The sequence below is a fragment of the Lolium rigidum genome, chromosome 3 (genome assembly GCF_022539505.1).
Source record: "Lolium rigidum isolate FL_2022 chromosome 3, APGP_CSIRO_Lrig_0.1, whole genome shotgun sequence".
In the NCBI taxonomy this organism is placed as follows: Eukaryota; Viridiplantae; Streptophyta; class Magnoliopsida; order Poales; family Poaceae; genus Lolium; species Lolium rigidum.
Genome location: NC_061510.1, coordinates 296369270 through 296381964, shown reverse-complemented (window position 1 = coordinate 296381964; position 12695 = coordinate 296369270). Strand labels below are relative to the sequence as shown.

Genomic DNA, 12695 nt, shown 5'->3' with positions numbered 1-12695 from the left:
AATAAGTAGCATGGAGGCCAAATACGCAATTATAAAAATGTGAACCAACAATTTTCAGTTGAATTGTACGCGGCGTTCTGTTGTATTGAATTCATAAATAATTCAAACCTTGTGAATTATATTGCAAATCAGGACATCAAAGTGAAATATATTGCATCTTGTATGTATTTTAAATCGGAGGAGAAATAAATTCAGGGGTGCTTGTTCTTGTTTGAATTACATGAGAGCTAATGGTCCCATCAGGGGGAAGTTTTTCAGATTACAAGGAAGAAGCCAAAGTGGCCACCGTGAAAAAAGAAACCCAAAACCGTTCAACCTGGGTCGAACGGGATTCATCCCAGTACCATGGTGCCTGCCTTTTTTCCATATGCTAGCTTCCTCCTTAATCCGGTTGATTAGGTAAAATGTTTTGTTTTTGGGCTTGGTAGCTTGGGTGCTTCTAAAATATAAATACTGAGGAATAGAGAGAGGGGAGAGAAACTACAGGGAAGGAAAAAAGAACATGCAGCATGCAGGCTCGTAGCTCAAGCCTGAAGGAATGAGAAGAAAAGTCAAAAAGCTACTCAATGGGATCTTCTGTGAGCGGCGTACATTCATATCTGAGTTTGGGAGATGGACACGTAGATTGGATACATAGCTCCTGGCATAACTAATCGGGGGTATCAAATAAAATTCTGCATGTTAGGGGGGGCCGTGGCCCCTGCTGGTCCCCCTGTCTCCGCCAGTGCCCTCTTGAAGATGAAGTCGAGGAAGATGGCGGCAGCAGCTTTTCTGGCGTGTGCGTTGGTATGCGCTGAGAGTCTGCTTGACTGGATGTGCTTCTCATCTTCTATTGGACGGCCTAGAAAGGCATTTGTTTTTTCAGATGATGTGAGTTGGTGTATTGTCACCCCCTTCACCCCTCTGTATGTTTAGCAAGGTGGTTTCGTGTTTGATCTTTTGTATTGCTATTGTAAGGTGTTGTGAATAATCTAATAAAAAAGCCGTGTGCATCCCTTGGATGCAGAAGCTGGGGTGATATTTCCCCATTTCGAAAAAATCAACTCCCTCCATACAGATTTATTGGCTTATTAGGCGAGATGTGGCAACTGGCAACCAAGGCAATGTGAAAACGGTTTTGCTAAGTCTCAGGTGACTGAGAATTTCTTAAGTCTCAGTCACCCAAAAAAATGTACATGAGTTACACTTTTCTGGCTAAAAAGTGCAATTGCATATTTCTGTCAGAAAAGTGCAATTCGTTCCAGTTGCATATTTTTTAAACTGCAGTTGCACATTTTAGAGGTGACTGAGACTTAAGAAAATCTCAGTCACCTGAGACGTAGGCAAACCAAAATAGCTCTGAATTCTTCGTTTTTCTCACGTTTGTTGTGCCGATTAATTTGGGAAGGCCAAACAATTTTTGGATTTGCTAGGTCTCAGTTAACTGAGAAATTTTGAAGTCTCAATCACCCACAAAAATGCACTTGAGTTGCACTTTTTCTGTTAAAAAAGAGCAATTGCATATTTTTTAAACTGCAGTTGCACTTTTATGAGGTGGCTGAGACTTAAGAAAATTCCAAGAAAATTCCAGTCGACTGAGACATAGACACACCCTACAATTTTTATGCACCCAACATTTTTTATGCAAATGCATGCATAGGCCACTGACGTAAAAGGGAGAGGCAGGACACTGCTTTCTAGAAACTAATTATGTGCCAAACTGTGTTTGATTCTCAGAATTTTCTAAAAACCATTAAGGCATGTACTATGGTAGAGGGTTATGCCTTCCTTTGGCCCTCCACATCATCATCTAGAGAAGCCAATAGCTATCACGTGTACAATGTATTATCGCTTATTGTCAACCCTTACAATTAATGAAAATCAATGAATTTTGGTAGAAAATCATGTTGCTAAGTATTTTATTTACCATGAATACTGTGGGCTTATGCCAACCCAAACTTTATATATCGAACCAGTAACCAGTAACCAGGGCCAGCTTTGATTTTCAATATTTTTGTGTCTGGTTTTACTTATAAAATGTAGAAAATGAACATCCAACGATATAATGGTGTCTAGAAATAATTGTTAACCACTAAGAAATGTCATATAACGATTGTAAGACAAAAAAAAGTAGCAAAATAAAATAAGTAGTATTTCCTGCTAGTTTAATTACCTCAAATAAAACCAATTTTTAATTATTCATCAACAATAATGCTTCAATGCTTCACAAAAACTTCTTCGGGCATTTCTAGATGCAAAATCGTTGAGGACAACCGCACGATTGATGTTGTCCAAGATATCCTTCTTATTGACCTCATGATTTGCACTTAAAATTTCATCATCATCTTGTTTGGGATCAGATTCTTGCCTTTGATATTCGTCATGGACATCAACACTACTTGCTGCTGAAAAATACCTATTTAAAGCACCTTTTTGTTATTCAATAATTTGAATCACTCGTTTTTTCATTCCTTTTCACAGCACCGGTTACATCTCTCACAATAGTCGATAACTTGTCTAGTAACTCTTTGTTTTCATCATGTTCGTCCGATCCCCTCCCTAGCATCGTTGATGGACTGTTGATGGACTGCGCGGTTCCCTCTCTGGCCTCTTTCTTGTCGTCCCGCTGGGCCTTTGACCCTTTTCTAGATTTTTTTCCAGCATGAAGGTATAGAGGGGATATGTGCTGATGGGCCCCCTCTTGGCGGTGGCCCATGGGCATTGCCCATGGTCGCCTAGGGCCAGAGCCGGCCCTGCCAGTAACCAATTACATGGTACCATATTACAAATTTTTAGAGAACAACAAAGAGAAAAGAAACATCTGAGAGATCAAGGGTTCGAATCTATCACACTAAAGAGTTAACGTACAAACATAGGGGGTGTCAGAACATGGGCGAGTCCACAGGTGCGTCCTCGATGCATCTATGGCGTCTTGAGCATTGAAGATGAAGGAGTCACATCTCTTCCATATGTTCCATGCGATGGATGTGTTGATCGTTGCCACCCCCGTCCCCCACTTCAGAAGGGTAGTGACATTGAACGATTAGGTGATCGATGTCTTCATTAGAAGAACATGAGGGGCGGGTTGCAGAAGCCTGTAGCTGGTGTCCTAAGCGTCGATCATTTGTGCGAAGTCAGGGTTAGCCCATAAAGACTTAAAAGGGTTTGCGTTTGTCCATACCATCGTTTCCTAATCGTCTACCTGCATGTTCCTAAAAGAGTTGACATAGAATTAATTTTTCGAGAGACTTTCGATAGTATGCCAGCTATGACGCATCTCAAGAAAGTGTCAGCACAAAGCCAAATGAATATTTTACAAATAAAAGGGAGATCGTTTCTCCATACCATTGTTGCCTAATCGTATACCTACATATGCCTAAAATATTTGACATATAATTCTTTGTTTGAGAGGCTTTTACTAGTGCGTCGGCTATGACGTGTGTCAGGGACACTAGGCTGGAGGTGGATGCTGGTCAGGACAGAGTTTAGGGTGGCCAGCTTGGCCGCAACGACGTTGGAGAAGCATCTCCATAGAGAGGGCGATGCTAGTATATGGCGAGTAACGTGTGAGAAGAGGGCGGGGAAGCGCTCATGGAGGAGAGTAGAGCCCATCCAGGAATATATTAGTATGTTTTTAGGATGTTCAAAGTTGGAAAAATAGCTAGACCGTAATTGGCCGGAGACAAAGATATTAAGTATAGCAAGTTAGGGTTGCAAGCGGGATCCCAGGAGTTCCTCTCCCCGTTCATTTTTTTCATTTCTAGTTTAACATTTTGCCCCACATTTTAAGCAAGAAATGACAAAATAAGTTGGAAGAGGAACTTTTGCCGGACCCCGCTTGCTACCCACATAATTCAGCGGAGAGGTGGGAGGAGCCAAAGATGTGTGGCGGACACATGGCGGCGAAAAAGAACTACAGAGCATGGTCATCATATATTTTCTAGTATATTTTTTGTGTTACGTTTGTCAAATTAACAAAATAGGGGCACACACATGACCTATAAACCGAGACAGATATAGTATGTGAAGCATAGTATACGATTGCCCTGTAATGTGCTGTATAAGATTGCTGCCAAGGCGGTGGCCAACAGATAAAAAAGTACCCTCCCCATTCTCATCTCGGAGGAGTAGAGCGCTTTTGTTCCTGGAAGGTTGATAACGGATAATGTGTTTATTGCTTACGAATGTATACATGCAATTAGGAGAAGGAGGAGGATGAAAACACTTCGTGCAATCAAACTGGATTAGTTGAAAGCCTACAACAGGGTTGAGTGGATCTTTCTCGAGGAGGTGAGATGTTGAGGATGGGGTTCTCTCATTCTTGGGTGACTATGGCGATGAGGTGTGTCCGTTTTGTATGATTTTTTGTCAAGCTTAATGGTATTGTCTTCGATTCTTTCCTGCCCTCGAAAGGATTGCTGCAGCGCCATCCCCTCTCCCCATACCTTTTCATGTTTTGCATGGATGGTTTTTGCAGCTCTTCTTCGCCAGGGTCAAATTGAGCGGGAGGTGGCTGGGGTCACCTTTGGATCAGATGGACCAACGATTGGTCTTTTTGGATGCCACTTCTGGTAATATGGAGATTGGCAAGGAATGGGCTTGTTGTTGGAGAAGAATGAAGCAGAAGGAAAGGATAAGGAGGGAGTACGGTGTGTGGCTTGCAATAGGATGGAGTCACTCAAGCATGGAATCTGGGAATGTCACACTCAACTCGGATATGGGAGCAGCTCAGAACACACACCTCTCTCAGCTTTGCATCTCCAACGAGTGCGCTCTTGCTAGAGTGGCTCGATCAACTCTCTCGATGACCAAGAGCTGGTGATCGGCATGATGTGCATATAACAGATATGGAAGGCTAGAATCAATGCTCGAGACTCTTCTATGATTGAAGACCCTGACAAGATCATGCACAGGATCCTGGCTCTTGTTGACGAATGGAGCGTTGTTAACAATAATTAAGCCGGCTAGCCCAAGGCGAAGGCTCATGGAGGTTTTTCTCAGGTTGATGGAGGTGGAGGGTGTGGTCCTACATGACCACCATATGGTGGCTTCTTAGCTGGAGCGTGCCATTTTTTCCACCTGAGGTGGCTGATACGGAGAGAGAACTTGCCCCCTCAACCCTTGTAGCTCAATATTTTTCTTTGTGTACCTATCCTATTGAGAGTGACTTTCCGAGCGTTGCAAAGCATTGCACAAGTGCCACGGCCGTGAGAGGATTTGCGTGAGTGTGTTGAGTTGAGCAAAGCTCCGAAACAAGCTCGATGAGAAAGATACACAAAAGAAGAAAAAGCGTGACATATCGCTTTGGAGACCGATTGCATGGGTGCGACTGGGAAGCTATTGAGCAAGGAGATCCATTGGTTGGTTCATGGCGCCCTCGTCGGTTTTCCATTAATCACGTGCGACCATATAATGAGGTTGCACATATGTTAGAGAAGGATGGTTGTAGAAATAAGCTTTGTAAAACCTGTCTGGGTCCTCCCCTGGTTATGTAATGTTGAACTTTCGCGACTGACGCCGGTGGTTATTAGGGGAAGACTTAGGTAGGATCAGGTCTAAGATAGGATCTATGAGAATATTTTTTCTGCAAAAACAAAACATGTTTAAAATTTTAGAAAAAAATTGACAACACAGATCTATGTTATATGTGCAACGCCAAAAATTTGCAACTTCAAATTCGACATACACAGAGACAAAAAATATAAATCTAGGTGTAAATAGTGTGAAATACTGTTCTACTAGATCCGACACTAATCACAATAGAATTTATCTTTTTTGTGTAGATCAGATTTTGAGCTGAAATTTTTTGGAGTTGTAGAAACAACCTATATACATGTTGTTTATTATTTTCAGATTTTTTCGCATGTTCAAAATATGTTTTCTTTAAGTTAATCCTACAATCCTACCTAATGGACAGATCCTATACAAATCTCCCCCGTGGTTATTATGAAAGCCATTTGATCTCAAAACAAAAGAAGCATAGTATATCATCTTTTTAATGTGCATATGTTTTTTTCTGTCCATAGCATTCAACCTTTAAATTTGAAATTTTCAAATAGGCATTTAGAGCGGAATCTAAACCTGTTGTTCCTGAAACGGAAGGAAATGAATCGCCACACAAAGTAATAACAAAGCAGAAAATCTCACATACAAGGAGAACGCAGCCAAATACCACCATGACTGATCGAACGATACCAGGATTGTCGAATACACAGTACAGTCCAGCATGATTCTTTCTAGCAAAGAGCTTGAGATGCCAACTAAGATAAAGAGCTCACTCATCATCTATCTACGGTAGAACGGGTAACCTGAGATCAACTTCTTAGTCGTCGAACAGGCTGAAGCCCATTCCCTCACCGTCAGATTCACCATCGGATTCCTCTTTCTCCTCCTCGGGAGCAGCTGCAGCACCACCAGACGGAGCGGCAGCAGCTGGCGCGGCGGCAGCAAACTTGCTGGGGTCCTGCAATCCAACAGAATATGCATTAGATTACCAAAGACAAGCATCCCCAAAAGTAGAATTCCATTACTTGTCCATAAGACACAATATAGTCTGGGCATTCAGTATGTGTATGAGGGCTAGAGATTCAATGCACATTTAAACTAGAGTACATGATCAGCTTTATCAAAAACGACCCTAATCCTTGCAAGGCTCAATTAACATTGAAAACAGAAGAACATTTTGAAAAGCAGCTAGCATCTTACGCATTTCAGCTATGTTTAGGGAAAACATGAACCAAAAATAGGAGATTTACCTTCAGGTACTCCTTGATCTGATCAGCATGAGGGAACGAGTAATCTGTCTCCACAGCAACAGCGAGCACGTTCTTGTACCCATTGAGGAACATGTGTGGTGCAGCAGCCATGGTTGGGTACGAGACTGCCAGGGACAGTGACGCAACCATGGAGACACCAGAAGCAAACTTCTCGATCAGGTCTTCGTCGGTGAGGTCAAGAACCTCCGGGCTGAACACCGACCCATCATCATAGACATTGGTGATCACAAGACCATAGGAGAACGGGCGGATACCGAGCTTGGCAAGCAAGGCAGCCTCAGACGAGCCCACCTTGTCACCCTTCCTGATGAGGTCCACAGGGGCAATGATTTCCACAGTGCCCTTGTTGATCTTGGTGGGGATGTTCAGCACCTGAATGAAGAAAAAAAACCAGCACAGCAGGGGTGAGAACTCTTGTTTAACATTGAGTACACTGCCGAGTGTTGTCACCAATGGTTCTCTTTACCTGGAAGAAAGAAGTCTGGGAGGGATCCAGACCAGTGTTGCCTGGGGGAACCACCACGTCAATAGGAGCAACCAGCCCAACACGAGCAGGGGCCCCAACCTATTGTACACCAGGAACAAGGATCAGTGTCAATGGCAGTCACAAAGATAAAACATGGCTATACAATAAATATTCTAAATAGTTCTGTGGGGTACTTGAAAAAAATGAAGTGTAATGTAATGCCTAGGAACTTCCATGTCATTTTCCAAAAATAGAGTAGACAACAATTCATTAATTTCCAGTTATTATCCAAACTCCCTGAAGTATTTATATCTACTGCACCAAGGTATTAATGTGTCGCATAGTTCACAATACAAATTCAAAGCACACATCCACGTTTGAGATGCTAAATAATATTTACACTCGAGTACATATTTCAGTATACTCGATGACAACATTCAACACGAAATAGTACTACTGCATACAAATATAAGTAAAATTTCAGAAAAATAAGCACCAACTGCCAAATATACATGTGTTACCGAACCATCCTACTGAAGTATTTACCATAAGTTGTATACAACTGAAGCATCGCCAGGTTTATGAAAGCAAGAACGCAAGATTGCAGCAAGATGCCAAACTAGTAAAATAAATTCAAAGATTTATCTGAAGCAAAAGAGTTATGCTGTTATGCATTGCAACAAACCACTTGAGATCTTTAAATTCCTTCCATAATAACCACAGTAGTACAACTTAGAAGTTTGTCTGAACTCTGAAGCAACATGCATGAAATTCATGCAGAATAAATTTTCTGCCACAAATGATCTAGATCTGGAACCGCCTCCCATATAACTACAGTAACCATGCTTGTGCAATTTTGGCAGACTTATGTTGGAGATAATTACTATTACATCCACGCAACCCAACATTACTTTCCATAAACAGTAATAATAACACAATTAGCACACTGCAACCAGACATCAATCAAGAAAACAAGGTTTTCATTATCCACGCAGCAGTGCTCGTAATACAAACTCAAAGGAAAAAAATCCATACAGATATACTGTATGGTTCATGGTATCATGCAAGAGGAAATATTAATGCATTAAAAATTATAAATACAAGTAAAAATTCAGACAAATGAGCACCAACCGCCTTTTTCTATTGTTGCATAACCATACTACAATTTATAAGGTTTGTTTGAATGTTCCAAACATTAGATGATCAATGGAAATATTCTCAGTAGTTCACACAACAGTTCCCACAACTCCAAAATTCAGACAAATAAGAAGATGGATACTTGACACGTAAGCTACAACACTAATATATAAACTTCCATGCCATTCCCACAAATAAGAGCAGACAATACTTCATTAATGCTCATTTACATCAACTGCCCGATGTTTTAATATATAAATGCAGGAGCTTCCACAATACATATTATTCAAAGGACAAACATACGTTTGAGATGCACAGTAAATATCTCACATGTTCTCCTCTGTCTAATCGAAACCATTAGACTAACAAAATCTTCACACTCTGCCCATACAATACATCAGTATACTCCATGACTATATGCAAACATGAAATAAATACTAGTGCAGACAAATGTAGGTAAAATTTCAGACAGATAAGCACCAACAATACTACAGCTTAAGGCTTGTGCTGCTTGCATTATCGAAGATACAAGTTGTATCCCAACAAATAATATGGTTTACTACGGAAGCATCATCAAATTCATGCACCCAAGTGTCCCTCCCGTGATTAAAACAAGACACCAACAAACTAGTACAAAATGAATTGCAAATTTATCTGTAATAGAAGAGCTCTGCCTGCAGAGCAACAACAAACAATTACCACCTCAGATCTCTAACCCATACCAACAACCACATTAGTACAGCTGAGAAGCTTTTCCTTGAGCAACATCTAATTCATATACAGAGCAATTTTCGACCTGCAAATGATACAGATCTGGAACCGCCTCCCAAATATATAATCACAGCAAGATGCGTCGTCAATTTCATGCACCCAAGTAGCATGCTTTGTCTTGCACAGAACAGCTACTACATCCATGCAGCCCCAATAATCGTTCCGGTAACAAGTAACTACTGAACTAGCGCGCTGAAACCGGGCGAGTTGGCAGCAATGAGGAACAAGGGGAGTGGTCGAATAGAATAGCTAGTTCCTCACCTTGTACTTGGCTACCTCCTCGCGAACCTCCTTGAGGTCGGCCTTGGTGAAGATGAGGCCGACGTTTCCCTTCAACCAGCAGCGGAAGCACCAAATTAGATGAGGAAACGATGAAGAGGCAGAGGATCTATGGTGGAGGTGGGCGGGGCTTACCTGCAGCAGGGGTATGATGGCCTTGATCTTGTCGTTGCCGGTGGCCTCGGCGTGCACCTTGATGCAGCGTCGGATGAGGGTGTTCTTCCCCATGAGCATCTCCGAGTCGCCGCGGATGCCCCTGCGGACGGCGGCGAGCTGGGTGGAGCCGACGTTGTCGACCTCGGCGATGAGCACCCTGGAGTACTCCTCGAGGAACTTGCACAGCTTCCGGTCGTACGCCTGCTTCTTCTCGGCCTTGGAGATGGTCTTCTTGATCGCCATCGCTAACCCTAGACGGATCTGCGCTCCGGGATGCGGGTGGCGAGAGGAGGGAGATGAGAGAAGGAGCTAGATAGCTTTTGCGGCAGCGCGGCGGAGCGGGAGGACGTCTATATAGGAGCGGAAGGACATGGGGGTTTGCGTGCGGCGTGCGTTGCGGGGGCATTCTCGTCAATGTATTGCCCATGCGCCTAGCGCCTTCTGGACTCTTCCATTGTACTATGGGATGGGCATGGGCTGTACCAGCCCGTGCACAGATAGGCATTTGGGCCAGCCCATGAGCAAGCGCAGCGTTTAGCAGACGCGAGTTTAGGAGCCCAAAATTTTCTCCAGCGTTTTGAACCAATATAGGGCCCACTAGCTAGAATGGTGGATAGAGATTTGGTGCCCTGGATACCAGTAATTTTCTTATTAAAAAAAATCATATTTCTAAGTTTCAGTAAATTCTGAAAACAAATCATGACGTACTCAGTAATGTATCTCACAGACACGTAAATTTTCAATTGAAAATAATTTGTATTTTGGGCTACGCTTTGTAGCTTAGAATAAAACATTTGAGATTGAGATTTTGCACTTGAGTGGAATATATCATTAGCTACTTTTAGAATTTTGTTTCATACTAGCAATAGTTTCTCGAATTTTCTAATATGCCAAGAGCACTGATGATGCTCGGGAGCTAAAATGACTTTTCGAGAGATACAGGCTCGCATGTATGGCCTTCCATTCCAACAGGGTGTGTTTGGTGCTCGCAACAATTGTCGTGATTTTGGTTAGGGTGGCAGGTGGCGTCCTGTAATTCATCCCACGAATGCAAAATTAGAGATAACTAACCCAGGCTTATATGATGACAGAAGATTTAGCAAAAATACTCGTCCCGCATCCCACCTCCCTTGGAGCCTGATACGTCTCAAACGTATCTATAATTTTTGATGGTTCATGCCTGTTTTACACCAATTCATATATGTTTTGTTTACACTTCGTTCCACTTTTACATTATTCACGCACTAACCTATTAACAAGATGCCACAGTGTCAGTTTCATGTTTTCTGCTATTTTTGTATTTCAGAAAAGTTGTACAAGAAGTATTCTCGGAATTGGACGAAACAAAAGCCGAAGTCAATAGTTTACCGAAATGAAGACGAAGTCTAGAGGGGGCGAAGAGGCGCACCAGGGCGCCCAGACCACCCCTAGGTGCGGCCAGGCCTGTCCCGCGCCTAGGGTAGGTGTGGGGCCACCAAGCGCCCCACCGATCTAATTCCTCCGCCTATTTATACATCTTCTCGGGAAAACCCTGGATACCCGAACCTCCATCTATGAAAAGTTCTATCGCGGCCGCCATCGCCGAACCCATCTCGGGGGGTTTTGAAGCTCTTCCCGGCAACCTGCCGGAGGTGGAAATCATCGCCGGAGGCATCTACATCGCCATGCCCGTCTCCGAAGTGATGTGTGAGTAGTTCATCCTTGGACTATGGGTCCATAGTAGTAGCTAGATGGTTATCTTCTCCACTTTGTGCTTCATGTATCGATCTTGTGAGCTGCCCTACATGATCAAGATCATCATTATGTAATCCTCTATGTTTGGTTTGGTGGGATCCGATGAATATTGTATACTATGTTGAGATTGATTATATATTCATGTCATGTGTTATTTGTGATCTTGCATGGTCTCCGTTGCTAGTAGAAACTCTGGCCAAGTGGACACTTGTGACTCCAAGAGGGGGTATTTATGCTCGATAGTAGGTTCATGCCTCTAGTTTTCTGGGAGAGTGACTTTATAACTTCTAAGATTGTAGATGTGTTATTGCTACTAGGGAGAAAACAACAATGTTTTATTCAAGGGTAATTCTATTGTTTACTTTGCACACATTGCTTAATGCGATAGTCTGTTGCTTGCAACTTTATACTAGAAGGGGTGCAGACGCTAACCTAGAGGTGGATTATTAGTCATAGACACAGTTGGATTACGGTCTATGTATTATGTTGTAATGCCCAATACCAAATATCATAGTAATCTTCTTGTCATGTATGGTCGGTATTCTATCAATTGCACAGCTGTAATTTATTCACCCAACATGCTATTTCTTTATGGAGAGACACCTCTAGTGAACTATGGGCCCCGGTCCTATTTTCTTTACTGATAAATTCAACTACAATCCTGTTCTGTTTACTTTCTGCAAACATCTCCTTCCATTCGATACGTCTAATCCTTTGTGTTCTGCAAACCGGTGAGATTGACAACCTCACTGTAAGTTGGGGCAAAGTACTTTGGTTGTGTTATGTGCATGTTCCACATTATTGCTAACGCCGGTAGTGCGCTCTGCCCCTAGTCAGCCAGCAACACCTTCAGAAGTCACGCCTTTCTCCTACAGGTCGATTAAACCTTGGTTTCGTACTGACGGAAAACTTGCTGTTGTGCTCATCACACCTTTCTCTTGGGGTTCCCCAACAGCGTGTCCGCATACGATGAGCACACGCCATCAAGCTGTTTTCTGGCGCCGTTGCCGGGGAGAAAGAGGATTTCTGTAAGGAGAGTCTCTCATCTCCAATCTCTTTACTTTGTTATAGTTTGCTTAGTTTTACTTTACTTTATTTTGTTTGCTTATATCAAAAACATAAAAAATAGTTTCTTTTATAGTTGTCTTTATATCAAAACTACAAAAAAAATAGTTCCTATTATAGCTGCTATTTTTGTTGCTTAGTTTATTCCATGCTTCTTGTTTTTATTTTCCCTAGTTAGGTTTAATGGAAAACAACAACAAAATTAGAGAGTTTTATAGTATTTATCCTCAGTTAGGACATGAAGTGTTCGAAGAGAAAATTAAAAAACCTATGGAACTTTATGGCTATTTGCCATTTTCTTTTGATCCCCTGCCCCCTTTGAAACGATGAGG

The 12695-nt window shown here is 42.3% G+C and overlaps 1 protein-coding gene across 1 annotated transcript; it reads right to left on the bottom strand.

Annotated features, from left to right (window-relative positions):
• Window positions 1–6301: 6301 nt before the first annotated feature.
• On the bottom strand, window positions 6302–9807 carry LOC124699705 (60S acidic ribosomal protein P0-like). The gene is made up of 5 exons (XM_047231963.1): window positions 9544–9807; window positions 9391–9459; window positions 7222–7320; window positions 6735–7127; window positions 6302–6442 (listed from the first exon to the last, which is right to left on the bottom strand). Exons 1-5 carry the CDS (start codon window positions 9805–9807, stop codon window positions 6302–6304), a joined length of 966 nt encoding a protein of 321 aa, XP_047087919.1.
• Window positions 9808–12695: the final 2888 nt, after the last annotated feature.